We start from the raw sequence: 18,939 nt of genomic DNA, 5'->3' as shown, positions 1-18,939 counted from the left end.
AGGGTCATATGAAGTCGAATCTTGAATTTATTCAGTGGATGATACTTTTCTTTGACGTCAATTACGAACCACGAGGTAGTTCCGTAAAATCATAGGAGTTTGATAAGTTTTACGCTTGAAGAATATGATCCTGTAAAAAGCCGCCAGCGATGTAAAAGTGAGCGCGATCTGAGACGGTCAAAATCAGCACGGTCAAGAGCAGGGCGAGCACCTTTGGCAAAAAGGTTTGATCATCTTCTGATCTTGACTTTGATCGTTTTCAAGTACAAAGGAGCTGATTGTTGGCTCTCGAACTGGATCAAGATCAAATTTGGCTGGATCGAGAGGCGCCAACAGAGCAAGACTACCGTCCAAAAACGGCAGCGTATTTTTATCTGGAAATAAATCGGGAGCAGCTACACAAGACTTTGCTCTTCAGAAGCAATTATGTTCGTAAATTCTAACATAGCCTATGTTACATAGGGAAACTCATACGATTTTAGCGGAGTTACGGACTGAGCTGAGCCGCTTGAAACACTCGATTCAACTGCTGGAGAAGAAGAAGCAACTCGAAGAACAGAAAGTGAGCACAGGATAGCGTTCATACGAAAGTTACTAAGAAATAGGTAGGAGAACCGGTGATTATTTCGACTTTTTTCTGGGCTTAGGTATGGGAGAGCTTGATGCAGTTTTAGAAAGCCCAGATCATGCGGATCATTTTGACTATTGACACCATGGGGTCATCTTTTAACCTAAGGGCATCAAGGGCCTTGTAAAGTCCCAAAATCGAAGTTTTTCCGGAAATCCGGTAATTTGAAGGCTTGTCCGGAGGTTTGGTGGAAAACTGCTTATGCCAATTCAAAGAAGAGACATTGAGGAGTCAGAAACCGTCGAAAAAAGTAGTAGGCTAGGGGGTTCCTGAGGAGCTCGAGGCTCTAGAAGTTGAGGAAGTCAACCGGAAACGAGTAAATTTTCTTTAAAAAGGGACGAAATTGTAAACTTATATATCCGGATGGGCTTTTATCACGTTGTGCTAGGTTTTTGATATCAATAATTAATTGTGGGGTCATCTGAGGTCACTTGGGGTCATCTTCAAAAAAATTGAAAATCTTTGAATAAATCACCCCAAGTCACCTCAGATGATGTAATCGACATAATTTATATCATATTAAGCGTTTAAAAGCCCTTTCAGACATAGAAAGAAGCGTTTTCATCCCTTTTTAGAGAAAATTTACTCGTTTCCGGGTGACTTCGTCAACTTCTAGAGCCTCTAGCTCCTCTGGAACCCCCTAGCCTACTACTTTTTTCGACGGTTTCTGACTCCTCAATGTCTCTTCTTTGAATTGGCATAAGCAGTTTTCCACCAAACCTCCGGACAAGCCTTCAAATTACCGGATTTCCGGAAAAACTTCGATTTTGGGACTTTACAAGGCCCTTGATGCCCTTAGGTTAAAAGATGACCCCATGGTGTCAATAGTCAAAATGATCCGCATGATCTGGGCTTTCTAAAACTGCATCAAACTCTCCCATACCTAAGCCCAGAAAAAAGTCGAAATAATCACCGGTTCTCCTAGAAATAGGGTAAGGGTTAGCTCTTTCATGGAACCAAATCCAGTGATTGACATCTGCAGTGAGCTAACACCAGATGATCCAGAATTCGACCTCGCGGAAAGAATCATCAACGAGATTTTCGAGCTTGAATCTGCCAACCAAGGTACCTCCTTCGAAACCTTCCTTTTTGATTGTCTTCCCAAGGTTTGGATCGACTACCGAGCATATCGATGCAGTCAACAAACTCGATTGGTGAAATGTTTTGAAAAATTCAATAAATTTCTACTTTAATAAGTCTTCCTTGATTGCAACGCGACTTCGAATTTCTGATGATTTTTAGCTTAATTTATTCTGAGAATTCGTACGTTGATGGATGTTTTTGTAAAGCATGATTATGTTACTGAGCAGACAAAAAGAGAAAGAGAGGAGACATTCAATTTGGCATCAATCTTACAAGAAAAATTCGAGACTACAGAAGAACTGGGAAATACAGAAGATCAATTTACTGGCTTGCACGCTTAGCAAGATCGTCACATTGGGCATAAATCTCGGCAGGGCAATCTTCGCCGACCTGCTGTTCGAGGTATTGCCTCACTTCTGCGGCTTCCTGTTTCCAGAAATCACTGCTCAGCTCGAAGCAAGCGTCGAGATCGACTCCGTCGCAACCTTCCATGTTGAGAGAACCTGGTTTGGGGATTTTGCCGACGATGCTGTCCTGGGCAATGTCTTCACCGCTGCATCGTCGAATGATCCATTCGAGGACTCGCGAGTTTTCGCCAAATCCTGGCCAGATAAAACTAAATTGACAATAAAATTAATAATCCAATCGATCATCTTCTTACCCATTCTCATTCTTTCTGAACCAGTTGACATTGAAGATTTTAGGCATTTGTCGTCCCTCTTGATTAACATCGAGCCAGTGTTGAAGATAGTGGCCGAAGTTGTATCCAAAGAATGGTCGCATAGCAAAAGGATCGTTCATAATCGCCTTGCCCTTGAATTCAGCAGCGGCAGTGGCTTCTGATCGCATAGCAGCACCGAGGAAGACACCATGCTCCCAGGAGTTAGCTTCGTAAACGAGTGGAACTCCCTCTGGTCGTCGGCCGCCGAACACGATGGCCTCGATTGGCACACCTTCAGCGGACTCCCACTGAGGATCAATAGTTGGACATTGTCCAGCTGGAGCACAGAATCGCGAGTTAGGATGAGCAGCGGGTGTTCCAGACTCCTTCGTCCATGGCTGGTTTTTCCAGTCAATAACATCACCGGTTGGATCGTGTCCGATTCCTTCCCACCAGACATTTCCGTCAGAAGTCTCGGCGACGTTTGTGTAGACTGTGTTTTTCTCCATGCAGGTCATGGCGTTGGGATTGGTATGGTTTGAAGTTCCGGGAGCAACACCGAAGAAACCGTTTTCTTTTCAACGGTTCTCATTTGTTTCTTTCGTTAAAAGTATCAATAGAAGCTTAAATTGAGGACCTTTCCTGGATTGATAGCTCTAAGTTTTCCGTCTTTGTCGAATTTCATCCAGGCGATATCATCACCAACGCACTCAACCTTCCAGCCGGGAATGGTTGGAGCCATCATCGCAAGATTTGTCTTTCCACAGGCACTTGGGAAGGCAGCAGCGATGTATTTCTTCTCACCCTGCGGGTTGGTGATTCCGAGAATGAGCATATGCTCGGCGAGCCATCCTTCATCACGAGCAATGGTAGAACCAATTCGGAGAGCGAAGCATTTCTTGCCGAGAAGAGAGTTTCCACCGTATCCAGATCCGAAGGAGATGATCTCTCTGTCCTTTGGAATGTGTGTGACGAGAACCTTTTCAGGATTGCATGGCCAGTTGTTGGTCAATTCTCGCTCAAGGGGAGAGGACAGCCGACAGAGTGGAGACACTTGACGAATTCGCCGCTGCCGATTTCTTCCAAGACACTTTCGTTCACTCGAGTCATGATTCCCATCGACGCGACAACGTAAGGAGAATCGGTCAGTTCAATGCCGTACTTTGAGATGGAACCTCCAATTGGACCCATGGAGAAAGGAATGACGTACATAGTTCGACCCTTCATGCATCCAGGGAATCGATCTTGAATGGCAGCCTGAAGGTCTCCGGGAGCCATCCATTTTCCGAGTTTTCCTGAAAAGAATCAACTCATTCAACCCGAATATTTCTTTCTTGAAAATATTGATCTAAGGAAGCTGGGTCAAGGCTAGTAATTAAATTTTACGATGATGTAAATGGTAGAAACGTGAAAGTAGGAAAGTAGGCGTTGCCAAGAAAAAACATGGCGCGACCTCGGCCAAGAAGTCGCCCGGTGCCCCAGGCCTTTTCCGAAGGGACTGAAAAAAGGGATCAAACAAAAATCGTACCTTCGACGCCTTCTTGAGGGATTGGAATGGTCTCTCGTTCGTTTTCAGTGGAGATGACGGTTTTGCTTTCAACCCGGGCGACGTCCTTTGGATCAGTCTTGGCCAAATAGCAGTTTTCAAGCTTGGGGATCGGCTTGATCAGCTTCTCCTTGAGCAGGGTGTTGATGATCTTTTCTTTTTCTAGAAATTAAAACGTTGTTGGCTTAAAAGCCTCAATTGGCAAGTGAGTCACCAGCTTCGGAGCCGTTGCAGACGTAGATGTCGTCGGGCTGGCAGAGCGCAGCCTTTTCAAGAATGTACTCTTGGATGTGTGGAGCGAGGTGAGCTACAGAAGCGGCCGAGTAGTCTCGTCTTAGGAGGATTCGCACGGGGTTAAGGCTAAGTAAAGTTAACAAGGAGGTTTTAGGGAGTTCGAATTGCGAACTTCTATGTGACAAAATAATTCTTTTTGTGAAATAAATTAAATTTTTAATTGAAAGAATTTTTATTGCTATCATTGATTCAATCTTCTCAACAACTATCTCTCTCTATCTATCGCCGCGTTTTACCGATTGAGGAGGAGGTTTTGACGGGATATAGAAGAAAAAAGACGCATTTTTAAAAAAGTCCAAGTTTTTTGTGGAAGGGTTGAAAACAAGGTTTGAGGGGGTAAAGCCGGACGGCGTCTGCAGTCAGAAAAACTGAAATATGCCCTGAGGACGGAGCTTGAAAACGAACATCATTCGTGAAAGTAGTTTTACGAAATTGCTGCCCTCATGTGGCTAATTGATTAGCAAACGTTGTTTTATTGCCGAAAAATGTTGGGGCCATTGTTGATGATCCTGGCAAGCGATCATCGATCAAGCTCAGACGAAAATAGGCGTGTCAATAAAAAACCAAGACGGTGAGAATACTTTTTCTACGTTATGTAACTTATTCCTTAGTTCAAGTAGCAATATTTTAATAATGATAATCTGAAAACTTACATAATAAAACTTCTCATTTTGTGCTTTATTGTGGTATATTTTGAGTATCAACTTGGTCCTTATCTAATTTTTCTAGAGATGTGATCATAATTATGAAAAATACCAAAATACCCTTAATTACTGCTAGGCTGGCAGTGATAGCATAATGAATTCAGATTCAAGATTCAAAAAGCAGAGTTGATCAATGAAGATTTCATTATGAAGTGATAATGCAAGCTTAACTTTTTTACGTTTTTTTCGCTCTACAAATACGGACTCACACACCCATTTTTATTCTTTTGAAATTGCTGCGAGTGCAAATTGGAATGACACTCCTACTTGGGTCGATCGAGGTCCACTATAAGCTTCTTGCAATTTAGAAGATGATACCCTTAAATAATGCCGAAGGCTTTGATCTCCCTCGTCTGCCGGATATTCCGGTTGAATAAATCGGATCATTTCAGTAGACAAAAATTAGGTATATTCTAAGAATATCGTTCTATCAAAAGAGTAACGGATAATTTCAAGATAACGGCTCAACCGCTTAGCCTCTGACTTCAATTCTCAATTAACGAAGGAATCCTTTCCTGGTTTTCTCGCTTATATTCTCTTCGTGACTTTGTCTGGTGGTGGTTGAAATTTTCTCTTCTTGAGGAGGCATTTTAGAGTTGCTTTTATTCTGAATTTCTTTCTTGCTGCAAGACTTTTCGACTTATATTTTGAATTTGTCGTGTTTGAATCCTAAAAAGGAAATGTGTCTTTCTCTCTCTAAAAGGAGGCGATGTATGAGGCAATCTATCGCCCCATGATCCGGACTCGTACCAACCAGACTCTGGTAGAGGTCATTCCATTTACGAAATTAATGAAACTCAAGCATAAAATCAATATCTTATGATAAACAGGCGTCTAGGGAGCTAGAAAGTCAAGATATATTCGACATATGAAGTGGGGAGTTTTGTCTGAAGGTCGAATTTTCGTCAAAATATTACTTTTTGCCCTTGAAAAACTTCATTGAAAACTGTTTACGCGCGAAACATCTGAATGTCTGTAGAATTGTCTTTGGCTTCAAAAGTCAAAACAAAAGGAAATCAAAAGAGAAACAAGGTCATCAAAAAACCACGTGGCAAAAAAAATCGGTTTTGACAGAAAAACTTTGTTTATTCAAGAAAACACCGAATCTTGCAATTTGACCGCTAATACTAAGTGGGCAGCTCCGTTTCCGCAACAATCTTCATTTCCTATTAATCCGATGGGTTTAATCAAGCTGTAGCTACTAGCTCGTATTTTTCAGACACATTGTTGAGCAGCAACGCTTGGAGAGGAACTTACCGATGATTTTTGATAATTTATAAATGCATGATGAATTTTATTTAAATAAATCGTTTTAACATTAATGGAACAGATTGGAAGTCATTTACAAGTCCAGATAAGCTTTTCGTAAGATCGATAGATTTTGAAGAGTCGGGCCCTAGCTTCGATTCTTTCAGTTCACATCCAGCATCTAATCTTGCTTCGGGTGACGTCAGTCGGTTACAAAGCCTGGTTTTCAGAGAAGAAACTGAATAACTTATTCAGAATAAGTAAATGGTAAATTACCAAAAAAAAACTTAAATTAGATCTCGATGCCTCTAATTATTATTTGAATAATTAACTTATCGACTTGTCACGTGATTTATTTTCCCTTATAAATTACAAAAAAGACCTGATATGCAAAATTTTAAATTTGAAAATAGATTATTTTTATTTGAACTTACGTGTAAAAACATCGTTGAAACCAGCATGCGCCGCGGAAATCGAGCAAAAAAGATTTACCATCATCGATATCAACTTCATTCTTTTTCGATTTCGTTCTCCTCCTTTTCTGTTTCTTACTCGGATGTGAAATGTGTTGGAAAAGCGGCTTGGCGACTTATATAGTTGGAATAATTCAAAATTGCAAAACAACTCATGTACGCCGATGATTTACTCCCGCGCGCAAGCAGGTGGACGCGCATATTAGAAAAATGTACTGTCGCCTTGTAAAAGTAGTGGTTCAACGTTTTCAAGCACCATCCTGCATAAAAAATGACCTGGAATAAACAGATTCGTCAAATAAATGCTACTCATCTTCAGTCATTTTGCCTGGATTCTCAAACAACAAATAAACGCCAAATTTCAGTCAAAAGAAAGGGCCTAGGCTCAGCAACCTGTGTGGAAAACCTGAGTCAGGGCACTGATAAACTACTTATCAAGAGCCGCGTAGCGGCTATTTTAAAAACGAAGCCGCTTTGCGGCTTTGCCAAGAAGCCATCTCAATCTATTGTTATAACTTAAAAGTCAATTGAATGGATTGAGATGGTGATTTTGGCGAAGCCGCAAAGCGGCTTCGTTTTTAAGGCTCACTCCGCTTTGTGTTGGTGCTAAAAACTCACAGTGGCCAGGTGCGGGCATGATGTCAAGCTGTGCAAATGGGATGCAAGAGGTTCACCGACATGTGCTACCCACTGGGAAGTCCCGCAGAGACTGCTCCTAGCACCAACTCTGAGCAAGGCTCGGTGTGAGATGGATTGAGCCAAAGTTAACACAAACAAGGGGAACTTAGCTGCAAAATCGGATCAAGCTCAGCCGGTTAAAAGTGAAGATAAAAAGAATGAAGATTGAAATTTTATGAAAACTCGCCTTGTATGGTTATTTTTTACGGAGATTTCGATTATGAACCTCGAAATCATCTTCATAAAAATCTAGATTCCCTTGGTTATAATAAAGTTATGAAAATATTTGTTTTATATATGAATCGCTATCTTTAATCATCTCTTTTTGCCTTGGCAGATTTTTTTGTACTATATTTTCAATGAGCAGACAATACCAATTGGTACCCGACCTTTCTCGTCAAGGGCAGGCTTAGGTGAGCTATGGTCCATAGCCTATGGTCAGATAAATATATTTTCGATCTTAGAAGTAAAATCTACAAAAAATTATTCTACAAGGTTTTATGAAATTCCAATTTTTTACTCTTTTCAAACTTCACTTTTGAGCTTATCCTCGGCTTAGCTTGCTGATTTTGAAGCTATATCACACTGAGCGTTGCTCGAAATTGGTGCTAGGACCAGTCTCTGCAGGACAGCGCAGCAGGCTGCGCGTTTCGGTGGGCCCGTTGCATCCTATTTGCACAGCTTGACACCTGCCTGTACTTGGCCACTGCGAGTTTTTAGCACCAACACAAAGCGGAGAACCCCGTTTTTAAAAAAGCCGCTACGAGGCTTTTAATCAGAGCCATTTCTGGACCCTGGCTCAGGTTTCTGAGCCCAGGAGATGGTCTTTTTGACTGAAAATATATTCATTTCGAAATTTTGAATTGGTTAAATTTATTTTTTGTAAAAGAAAGGAAAGATTAGAAAGCAATATTTTTGGTACGGTTGGTCCTCATTTTCACTGATTACTGAAACCAGCGAAAATGCGCGTTTAGCCGGGTTAAATGTTAGTTTAATTGTTGGGCTGAAATGCGCTGGTAAAGAATAGGAGAAGTACATGGAAGGTAATAACGAAAAAATAAAGTTACAAGAAAAGAAGTTCCAAGAAAAAGGCACTGAAATATCAAGAAGAGAATATGGAACGTAAGAACAATAGAATCAGTAAAGAGTTTATTCTTGAACGGTTGGGTAACAGGCTTGTAATGTTCGTATAAAGTTGATTTATCTGGATCCAGAATTTTCATTTTTTCCAAGAGGGTGCGGAATTTTCGTGGGAGTGTACGGTTATTTTTCTGTAAATGGAACTTGGGCAGAAAAGGTAATTTTCTCGGTAAAAAATAAAGAGTTTTTGATTTTAGGGCATAATTTTAAAAATCGAAAAGAATGACAAAATAAATAAATTTTCAACTCAATTTTCATTCTTCGGTTATTTTTTTGTTCGTTTAGGAAAGTAAAGGAGAGTTAGAACAGCTTTTTCGTTCTCCGAGAAGAAGATCTGGGGCGTTGGGTTGAATTTGTGTGTGTTTGTGTGTTTCGTTTTAGCCTTAGCTTGGCAACCTGTGTGAAAAACCTGAGTCAGGGTCTCAAAGATCTCTAGGAAAAAGCTCGGATGATGTCTTAAATTCTAGCGAAGCTGCTACGCGGCTTAGTTTTCAACAAAGGCGCTACGCGGCTTTTCATTAAAGATCTCTGAGACCCTGACTCAGGTTTTTACACTTGTTGCAGAGCCCAGCTTTTAGTTGAAAAAACTTGCAGGGGTCGAGTTGCTGAGTAAGTATTTTACTCTTTTTTTAGGGAAAAGCGGGAAAGATGGATAAGAATTGTTCATTAAAAGTTAGTTTGTTTTTTTTTATATAAATTCGCGAATTGCTTTTCGGGAATTCGCCGAACTGAAAGCGATCTACACAATGTAATGTTTTCGTTACTTATTATTTTTTGTTCTAAGCGTAGCGCGACAATTTGGCAGTTCTAGTTTTCGTATATTTTTTTGTTTTTTGAAATGTAGCAAAGAAAGAAGAAACGAGGGATGATGAACGGTTTCTAGGGCCAGCCGCGGACAGGGCCGTGGGGGTGGTTCGAATTGGATCCTGGTGGAGGAGGATGGGCCGCTGATTGACGGCGAGGAACGGGCCGGCTTTGGGTCTGCTGCTGTGTTCGCGGAATGCCATCTTGGTCGAAGAAACGCCTGAATTGTGTTAGAAAGAGATTAGGATAATTCTGTTGAAGAAATTAAATTGGTCAATAAAGATATTAATTTTTTATGAAGCAAGTTTGTCTGAACGTTAAAAGATAAAACAACGAATCTATGATTTAATAATGGCTTTTTTCAGCCAAAAATACGTTAAATATTGGTGAGATATGACGTTAAAACCTTATTGAAGTCATCAATTTTAAAGGTTCGTTCGCACACGAGATTAAAAGTTCATTAATTCAATCTGCCCATAGGTTTTTGAAAAGACAGAATGCCGATTTTCTAGTCACTGTAAACAGGAATGTCGTCACAAGATTCCTGGTAATTTCAAATGCCATTTTCAATATCATTTCGCAACGACCCTGTCTACAGTGGATTAAGATAATATTCCCGGTTATTTTTCTTCAAGAGTTGCCAGCAATAAATAACCAGTCCGGTTATTATTGTCTTTCGGAACATATGGGAATAAATATGGTAAAGGAGAAGATGATCAAAGATCTGACAAGCTTCCAAATGTTGGCTTTCGTAAGAGATAAGCGGAAAAGCTTTTATTTAAGCTCCTGAATGCCCGACATTAAGCTTCAATTTTTGTCAGTCGACAGCTTTCTTGAGGGTAATAAAATACGATCTACAAATGCATCAAGAAAGGTGAACTGGAGTCCGAAAAATCTAGGTCAAATATTCAAAATTCTAATATCTTCCATGTTGGAAATCAACAATGTCGCGTAAGGCTTTACCCAGACAAGTACAAGGTATTTTCCCAATAGTGTAAAATCGGGTAGGGCTAAATTATTAACCTGAATGTGAATTCAACAAACGCAGCTTGATGTAGCGTGTGATTCGGGTCTGCTTCATTCTCAGGCGGAGATGGGCTCATGTCGGGCTCAACTGGATCAAAATTGCTGAAAATTAACCGTAGTTGAGTGACTAGCCAAGAAATGCATTTACCTTGTGTCTTCCATCCCCGTGATTGTTGGTATAAAGGGTGGCTTCATAAAGCGAAGCGTTTGCCAGTTGATTTCGGCGAAGAAGGGGTGATTCCGGATCAGCATCGGGTCCTAATTAAAGCGGTATATTCATGATACAAACTGAAACTTCCACGTTCGTGGTTCCTGAAAAATACACGACTTACCGAGAGCCTATTTTCCTCTCCAACGATCCAAGATTGCATAAGGGCGCGCGCCCGTGGACAGGGACAAGTGTGTGGGATTTGGAATGTATGGGTATGCTTGGAATAAAGATGTTAGAAGAGATAGACAAGTATAAACAATGACTTACCGCCAAGATCATCTCTTGCGTTTGGAGAGGAGTTTGTGCGGCAAAGGGCGGCTGTCCGATGATCATCTCGAATAAGATCACTCCAACTGACCACCAATCGCAGGATTTTGTGTAACCTTGTCCGGGCGCTCCATTCGCCTTATCAATAGATTAGAATTCGCTTTTCGCAAGTTAAAATAATAAATTAGTCAAATTACAGGTTTTCTATATTTTAAACAGCCCAGACAGAAGGGCCCCTTTAAAACTCCCTAAATAAATAACCTGCTCAATAGACAGTTTTGTGAACTCTCTCGAAATACTCTCTTTCTATTATTCAGAAATACAGTTTTTGAAGTATTTTTTAAGTCATTGCTGTCTTCACTTACCCTTAAAACCTCTGGAGCAATGTAATTGGGGGTTCCGACCACCGAGCAAGCTTGTTTCCTCCTGTGAAGCATGTTTTTTCTATCGTAGAGCCTATTCGTCGTCTGCGAGCCTGGTTTGTAGAAGTCAGAGTCATGGGTCCATCGGAAGCCCGTGCAGAGTCCGAAATCGGTGAGCTTGATGTGCCCGTCGCGCCCGATCAACACATTGTCTGGTTTTATATCACGGTGGATAAAACCCATCTCGTGCACCGAGGCGACGGCTTGCACTAACTCAGCCGTGTAGAATTGGGAAAGGGGTTTTCTAAGAGTTCATTTATAGAAGACATTCTTTAGATAAATTTCCTACTTGAAAATATGTTTTCGAATGAGAAGGGCCATCAAATCACCGCCGGGAATGTATTCTAATGCGAAGTAAAGGTGCTCCTCGTCTTGGAAACTGAAATAACCCCATCGTTAGCAAATGATGCAGTTTATAACACCTAGTACCTGTAGTAAAGCTTGACAATCCAATCGTTATCCGCTTCCTTCAAGATATCACGCTCGGCCTTGACATGGGCAATTTGCTTTCGTTGAACGACCTTATTTGATTCTCAAGGCGATGGTTATTGTAAAACAGATTACCTCTTTTTTATTCAGCATTTTCAACGCATAATATGCGCCTGAATCCTTTTTGCGGACCAGTGATACTGTACCAAATGCGCCCTAATACAGTATTAGTAATACTAAATCAACATCGGCTAAAGCGGTTGGAGAATTACCTTTCCAAGCTGTTTTACAGTAATAAACTGGTCTATATTCATCTTTCGGCGCGTGAGCCTCAAGTGTTGAGTCTCCTTTTTGCGCAGCATTTGTCGCATCACATCTCGATCACGCTCTGTCATACTGTTGATTTGGCCACACATTTCGGCTTCAAGTCCGCGTTTTCTTTCGATACGCTCGTTTGCCGCTTTCATCAAGTTGTCGATCCGCTGCTCCATGTAGAATTTGAAAGCTCGTGGGGGTACCTCGCGGATCGTTTTGAACACTCTTTTCCTGACGAAGCTTATTAAAAACTGGCCAAAATATGGGGAGCATACCTTGGCTTGTTTTTGTCCTTTTCATCAAGAGTGGCTGTGGCCATGGAAGAAGTGATCTTTTCAGTGATACTTGGAGTTGTATTCTGAGTTGTCTTGGAGCTTTCAGAGTCCTTCCGGAACAAGGAAAAGATTCCACCCTTGGACTTCTTCTTCTTCTCCTCGGCGTGTTGCCTAATTGCGTAATCCGTTGATTGATTTGGACTCGTCGTGGGCGATCTCATTGTCACATCGTTGGTTCCAGTGGGAGGTTGGAAGTGAGAATGAGCACCGGGTGCTTGTCGGATGGTGACGACGGAATCGTTGTTGAAACCGTTTTGGTGGGGGCTGTACTTCTTGTCGTCCATACCGAGATAGGATGAGTTTTCAGAGCTGAATTTGAAAGTTTGAGCTGAGAGCCATAATTTTGATTTTTGTTGGATTATTTAGTCTAAAAATTAAAGAAAACTCGGCGATAAAAAAAGCAAAATTTTTCCAAAACTTTTTAAAGTAAGAGTGATAGTTATGTCCGCCAATTTCTCAAAATAATTACCTCGCATAATCAGATCGTGTCTCCATCGCAAGATAAGCAGGTGGACCCTTGACATGATTCATATTGAACACAGTAGAACTCTCATCCGCCCAGTCTTGATTTATGCCAATTCCCGATTGAAGATCTGACGCACATTCTGAGCTTGTCTGCGAACCGACTGAATAATAGTTAGAGTCGGTGGATCCTGTTTTTCGAGTTTTTTCGTAGCTCCCGGTAGTGGAGTGCAATCTCTTATTGACATCGATCTTGTGTACTTTTCTTGTTGTCCAAACCGGACACGAGAAAAAATTGTAAGTTACGTCTTCATAAACGAGCATTTTTAAATATTGATCTGCACTAGATGGGGGTCGACGCGGTACTACCGTAGCAAGGAAGAAGTGTTCTCACCTCTATAATCAGAGTCGTAGCCGCTAGTAGGTCGAGAGATATTATCGATGTCCATAAAGGGATCTGACGTTCGAGGGCAGAAGTCCATTCCACTCAAGGCACGTTCGGGACGTTTTTCATAAAATGATTGACCTGGTGATTGACTGGTCCAGTTGCAGTACCTAAAATTTGTTTCTACTTCGGAATAATTTATTTGAAAACTGCTGAGCTCATGACTTTCATGTTATATGTCATTAGATCATGGTTAGGGCGGCCCAGCTCGACCCCTGAAAGAGTTTATCCTCCCCGGATAATTTATGGCACTGAAAGGCCCGTGACTTTGCACTTCGTCAAGTTAAGGTCAGTTCAAGTCGATTATGAAACTTACTGAGGAGGCGGCACGGGGCATGAAACACGATTGTTCATTTTGACGCCCATGTTGCTCGGTTTTGGACGCATCTTGACATTTGGCGGGACGAGTTTTTGGGGAAGAGTGAAAGTGGAACCGTTTGATCCATTCGTTGACTGATAGTTCGAGGCCATGTGCTGGCTGTAAGGTGGGGGTTTGCTCGTAGCGGGCTGCTTTTGGACGTAGTTTGGGGGAAGATGAGCTCGATTTTGCTGGTAAGGGTTGTTGATTGTGGGAACTCGTGGCTGGTCCTTATGTTTTTTTATTGAAAATAGTATGGTAAAATAATCTAACCTGAGAGGGAGAATCGGAACTGATAGAGGCACTGTCGGGCGAATTAAGGCCATATGGGGTGATAGGGACACCATTAAAGGCTGGATGCGGAGCACCACCGGTAAAATGGTTCACTGGTAAAATAGGCGACACGGGTGACATAGGCGAGCCAGGCTGCGAAGATCGTCGATCGTTTGGTGAATAAATTGTTGGCTGGGCGAATCCGCCAATGTGCGCCAGATTTTGATGACTCCGGGCAGCAGTCATTCCGGATGTGCCGGCAACTGGATGACCATAGAAGACGCCCGAGTTTCGGTCGTTTACTCCGGGCGAGCGTTGAAGTTGGCTTTCTTGCTCAAAGAGATGAAGATTGGGCTGCGAGCCACTGTTTTCACTAAATTCAAAGTATGAGCGCTTGAGATTTATTTGAATTCAGATTAACAGACAAGTTGGATCGCCCCTTGATGACATTATATGACTGATATAGTGGAGATATCAATATATATTGATAGATAAAATAGTAGACGAAGTCACTGACTGCCAGTCAGTTATTAACGAAAAGTTAGTTACCTGAGCATTTTCTGCGAAACAGCTCGAGTGACAACATTCCTCGCATTTTCCTTCTGCTTATCTGTTTTCGGGGAGCCAAGAGCATCTGTTGATCCTTGAGAATAACGGTTGAGAGCCGCTCCGTTCGAGCCGCCGATGTTCTGGCGGATACGTTCCAACTTATAGGCCGAGTCATTTTGCGGGTGGGCTGCGTTCACTGGGATCTCGGTCGAGAAGCGGTGGTCATACTCGGTCGAGTAGCGTGCGCGGGGGTTGTTTAGCGACGGCGCGGAGTAGCGGTTTTGGTTGCGATTCGTTTGAATGTCCCCATAAGGACTAGAAAATAAATAAAAAAGGTGAAAAAATAATAGGCTTTTTATCAACATATTTCAAACAGAATAATTTTCATGAATTGTGCCATTTGAAATCTGTTGTTTCACCGATTGATTCAGGCGGATTTTCTAAGCTAAAGATGATCAGTGGAAAAATAATAGTAAATCAAGCATCAATCAACAGCCAATAACTGGCGTGCAGGATAACTAATCCATTATCCCTCTAAATTATGAGAATTATTATGCATTGGTTGAATTAAAAGTGCGCGATTGGTAATAATTTGTGTCTATAAAAATAAATACCCAGGTCGTTTGGGGCGGCGTCGGACTATCGGAGCCTCTGCCTGAGAGTACGAAGGGTTCAAGCTTTCATGCTTTTTGTGTTTATCATGACCCATGATAGCTAAAAACTTGAGGAAAGAGAGATAGAACTATCTTCAGACAAAGAATTAACTCGCTTGTGGTTAGTTCACGAAACCGCTTTCTTAAAAAAAAAGCGGGTCAAAATAACTTCCAAAAGTACCTGGGTTTGAAATCAAGCGCTTTACGCGGATTTATAGGGTCGTTTCGGATGAGATTTAAATCGTTGAGCTTTCGTCTATCCGAGGGATTGAAATTTTGGCGCTTTGAAGAGTCAACAAAGTCCGAGTTCATTCAAAATGATTTCAAGAAACGACGTTGGAATCATTCAGAAATTCTTGTTGCGTCTTTTAGCGAGTCCGATTTTGAATTCTTGAATCTGAATTTTTTAAATAGTGAAAGAGAAAGGATAAGCAAATAATTTATTAAATATTTAATTCGCATGGGATGAGTTGGCAGGTAAAATGAGGTGTGACAGAAGTTAGCAAGATAGGTAGGTCAAATAAAAGAAAAAACAGGTACAGGTTGGGAGCTTTTTATCGTAACTCCAATTCGAAAGCTTCCACTTTAGCCGCGGTTTGCCGTGGAGAGCGGTTAGTATTACAAACGCCGATGTAGCTGATGAGGGTTAAAGCCGCACCAGCTGCGAATTTTAGAGAAAGCGGCTGTCCCTCCAAAATCTTAACAAAACATAAGCAAAAATGTGGCGATTTGAAAACCAACGACTTTTGATATCAAAATAGCTCGATGTTCAAATAAATCTCTTGAATGAAAAAACTCGTCTGAGAGAAACATTAGCTCGGGCGAAAACTAAACGGCGTAAAAAGTTCGTGAGTAATCAAATTATTCTGAGACATTTTAAATATTTACGTTTGAAATTCCTTTGGATCCGGGGACGATCAATGCCAATGCCAAGATTCCTTGAAGTGGAGAAGTGGCTAGACTTGCCCAGAGCCAGAGCAACTGACAGATTACCTAAAAAAGGTGAGTTACGATTCGATATGCAAGCGAATGCATATTCATACCGCAGTGACTAGAGCACTTATGCACAAGTAAATCCATTCGATTTTACTTGGCAAGGTAAAGCTTTCGATTCCCGTCAAGTGGAGGACAACCAACCCTGGCCAGAACATCAGCAGCGTAAAAAGGCCGACGAAGCCAAAGAACATTGGAACGTCGATGTCCATATCTCGCCCGGAAACGCGCCTTGTTCCGGTCAAAAGATGGAGATAGATAGTGTTGATACTAGAAGTATTGTAATTTCCCAATTTATCTCCCGTTCTGGATACATACTTAGCGATAGGATCGTGCCAGTACTAGCATCAACGTAAATCTCCTCAGATCCTCCAACAGAAATGAGCACCATGCCACCCATCATTAAAATCGCAAAGATGAACTTTAAAACACTGAACTTGTCGATCGTAGAAGCAGGAAATATCGCCCCCAGAATGAGTGTAAAAACGCCAGCGGTACTCTGCAAAATGTCACTGACGGGAGCGGAGGTCTTGGTCCTCGCTAAGACGCGACAATAATCTGCCATAAACAACGGAAGCGTAAATAAGAACGCGTACTTAAAGTTAAGTTAGAGTGGAAGGAAGAGGATAGTTCGTAATTTACTTTGGCAATAAAAGTCATTTTGCGGGTGCTTTTCATGATTTTGTTGGTTTGACGGGCGCGGCGCGACTTGAGGTGGCTCATCCGAGCGATCTTTTCGGAAGTTGAGTCGGGCAGTGATTTCACTTCGGCTGTTGGCGAGAATTTCACGCGCATTGTAGTATCGGCTTCTATGAAAATGCTTTTGATTACAGCACTAGAAGTTCGAGAGTACCTGAGTCATCTGATGGGCATGAAGGGAGATGAATTTCAATGTACTGTGATTGGGATAGGGCTTCGAAGCTAGAAAATACGATAAAAATGAGCAACAAACTTCAATACAAACGATGAACATGATTCAGTATCCGATTGGGTCGAGTCGTCTTCATCCTCGGTGTTTTCAAGCACGTTGTAGTAGTAGTCATCAGCACAGGTGCATCGCACGCATTGACGACCCCATGGCTTGTAGACCAAGAATCCAAGGAGGTATACACTGATTAGATCAATTAAAAAAATAAGGACGGACCCGAGTCATACGTGAAAAATGAGTAGTTTAGGTATGTTGAGAAGTATGGCTTGTCGAAATGGACATCTTTGAAAACGTAATCCTTGAGCTGACTGAAAATAATCCAAATAATATCGACCAGAATCAAAAGGACACCGCCGATCCGCGGTCTCAACATAATTTTGCACACGATAGCATAATCTAAAAATCCAGTCTTGACATATTGGAGTAACCAACAGATTCTTGCTGAAATTTTGACAACAGAGAAAGGGGTTTTATAAATAACGTGCGCTCGTTATTACGATATTAAATAATAAGGTGAAGAATTCTAGTGTGTTTTCGTAGATTGGCAGATTGGGGGCTACTGGGTCTTTTTCAAGCCGTGAGTGGAAGCAGATGAAATATCTCCGGATCTGAAATTTTAAAAGGAAAATGTTTTTTGTAAAAATAAAATTTCTACTTGATAATACTTACTTGATAATTTTGCTAGTAAGGTATTGACACACAAGTGGGACAGATAAGCTAGCGGCCAACCCAACGTACGAGGACTTGCCCATCTGATAAAATAAGTAGCAACAGGTCGGGAAGACTGTCGCCATCAGCGCGTTAGTAACCACTAGAATAAAATGTTAACATTCAAAAGAAGTGTATTTTGATCTTACTCTTGCTTCCCGCTGGCTGCGGCAAAACTTGCTCCCGGACTGGCTTTGCACCCTCGGGGAAACTAGCAACGTGGCCATCAAGGGTCTTTGTCTTCAGCAGCTTTTTAAAACGCTCATCCTTTTCCTGATACAGCTTTCGAATCCAATCGCCAGGATCCTCTTTAGCTTTTATTAAATTTTCGTCAGGAATCAATCGCCGAATGTACACATTAAATGTAACTGGCTCTTTGCGGAGTATCCTCGACATTTTCTGGTCGATATTGTCTTCTAATTGAACTGTCATGTCATAAATTGCCACATTTTTCTGAACAGTAACTGTCAATCTGATAGATAAAAAGTAAATCTACCTCTTTTACTTGCTCCCAGACTTTGGTAAAGCCTGTGGCACGGGGCTGGAGATGGTATTCAAGAGGAGACCATCCTTTTTCAGCTGCGATTTCTTCGCTTCTCGCATGCTTGTCGTTTGTGAAACGACTGCCTTCGGCGTAAAGCATCAGCCAAAACGGACGGTTGGAGTCTACAAGTCGCTTGACCCCATTTTCTATGGCTGAAGAAACGATAAGTCTCTTATTTGATGATTCTGTTTATATTATGAATTATCACAACGCCGATGAATTAATGATATTTGCATCAACTTGACACCGATCTAGGTCAGTAATGTCTTACCTTTTACATCTCGTTTAGCATCTCTTCGTAAGAATATATTCTCCGTGAACCAAAAGTCCCAACCCACGATAGGCAAGAATTTCGTCTCGTGTTTCTGGAACGCTTTAAATTGTCCGAGACGTCCGAATTGATCAGGAATGAGCACTGTCGAGAGAAAGTCAATACTGTAGCGGTGATTTGCGATGAGAATAGCAGCCTCTTTTCCAATGTGTTTCAAGTCGTCGTCAGAGCAAAAGATTTTTAGCTTGGAACCAGATCGCCAACCGAGATTGGCGACGATAGACCAGTGAAGAACTTGCGCAGCTTCAGCGATTCGTCGATATGTGTTCTTGTGGAAAGGGTAGACGAAGACAAGCGCAGCGAGTTGAATGAGATTGTGCAAAAAGCCGGTGGAAATGAAAGTTACAAGCGTCGCTTGTATAAATAATGAGTTGACGATTCCCATCTGCCAGTTTTTCACAACTAGAAAAGTACTAGCGTTAGACGATGGA

General features: G+C 41.6%; 5 protein-coding genes across 5 annotated transcripts; 1 reads left to right on the top strand and 4 right to left on the bottom strand.

The window, feature by feature from the left end:
* Positions 1-6: 6 nt before the first annotated feature.
* Positions 7-577, top strand: LOC145701571 (uncharacterized). Its single transcript, XM_081778782.1, has 4 exons — positions 7-75; positions 122-224; positions 265-428; positions 483-577. Exons 1-4 carry the CDS (start codon positions 9-11, stop codon positions 575-577), a joined length of 429 nt encoding a protein of 142 aa, XP_081634908.1. The 5' UTR covers positions 7-8.
* Positions 578-1,915: 1,338 nt separating this feature from the next.
* LOC145704890 (phosphoenolpyruvate carboxykinase, cytosolic [GTP]-like) lies at positions 1,916-4,603 on the bottom strand. The gene is given in 7 exon segments (XM_081782356.1): positions 1,916-2,327; positions 2,373-2,948; positions 3,017-3,401; positions 3,404-3,667; positions 3,901-4,080; positions 4,133-4,278; positions 4,449-4,603. Coding segments are annotated over 7 exon segments (1,893 nt in total). The 5' UTR covers positions 4,496-4,603; the 3' UTR covers positions 1,916-2,032.
* Positions 4,604-8,174: 3,571 nt separating this feature from the next.
* Positions 8,175-15,398, bottom strand: LOC145702222 (uncharacterized). The gene is made up of 17 exons (XM_081779437.1): positions 15,186-15,398; positions 14,352-14,666; positions 13,803-14,175; positions 13,488-13,759; positions 13,121-13,281; positions 12,734-12,890; positions 12,205-12,573; positions 11,887-12,160; positions 11,750-11,830; positions 11,615-11,706; positions 11,475-11,564; positions 11,129-11,429; positions 10,764-10,901; positions 10,618-10,713; positions 10,434-10,543; positions 10,283-10,387; positions 8,175-9,479 (listed from the first exon to the last, which is right to left on the bottom strand). The coding sequence occupies exons 1-17, from the start codon at positions 15,314-15,316 to the stop codon at positions 9,335-9,337; spliced, it is 3,210 nt and encodes a 1,069-aa protein (XP_081635563.1). The 5' UTR covers positions 15,317-15,398; the 3' UTR covers positions 8,175-9,334.
* Positions 15,399-15,427: 29 nt separating this feature from the next.
* Positions 15,428-17,317, bottom strand: LOC145702481 (solute carrier family 35 member F5-like). The gene is made up of 8 exons (XM_081779713.1): positions 17,153-17,317; positions 16,962-17,108; positions 16,851-16,918; positions 16,640-16,806; positions 16,312-16,592; positions 16,048-16,267; positions 15,893-15,997; positions 15,428-15,702 (listed from the first exon to the last, which is right to left on the bottom strand). The coding sequence occupies exons 1-8, from the start codon at positions 17,296-17,298 to the stop codon at positions 15,559-15,561; spliced, it is 1,278 nt and encodes a 425-aa protein (XP_081635839.1). The 5' UTR covers positions 17,299-17,317; the 3' UTR covers positions 15,428-15,558.
* Positions 17,318-17,349: 32 nt separating this feature from the next.
* LOC145702489 (uncharacterized) lies at positions 17,350-18,906 on the bottom strand. The gene is made up of 5 exons (XM_081779721.1): positions 18,449-18,906; positions 18,130-18,329; positions 17,783-18,086; positions 17,595-17,736; positions 17,350-17,533 (listed from the first exon to the last, which is right to left on the bottom strand). Exons 1-5 carry the CDS (start codon positions 18,891-18,893, stop codon positions 17,482-17,484), a joined length of 1,143 nt encoding a protein of 380 aa, XP_081635847.1. The 5' UTR covers positions 18,894-18,906; the 3' UTR covers positions 17,350-17,481.
* Between the last annotated feature and the right edge of the window lie 33 nt (positions 18,907-18,939).

This window comes from Oikopleura dioica, chromosome PAR, assembly GCF_907165135.1.
Source record: "Oikopleura dioica chromosome PAR, OKI2018_I68_1.0, whole genome shotgun sequence".
In the NCBI taxonomy this organism is placed as follows: Eukaryota; Metazoa; Chordata; class Appendicularia; order Copelata; family Oikopleuridae; genus Oikopleura; species Oikopleura dioica.
Note: the sequence above shows the minus strand (reverse complement) of the source record. Positions and strands in the feature narration are given on the sequence as shown.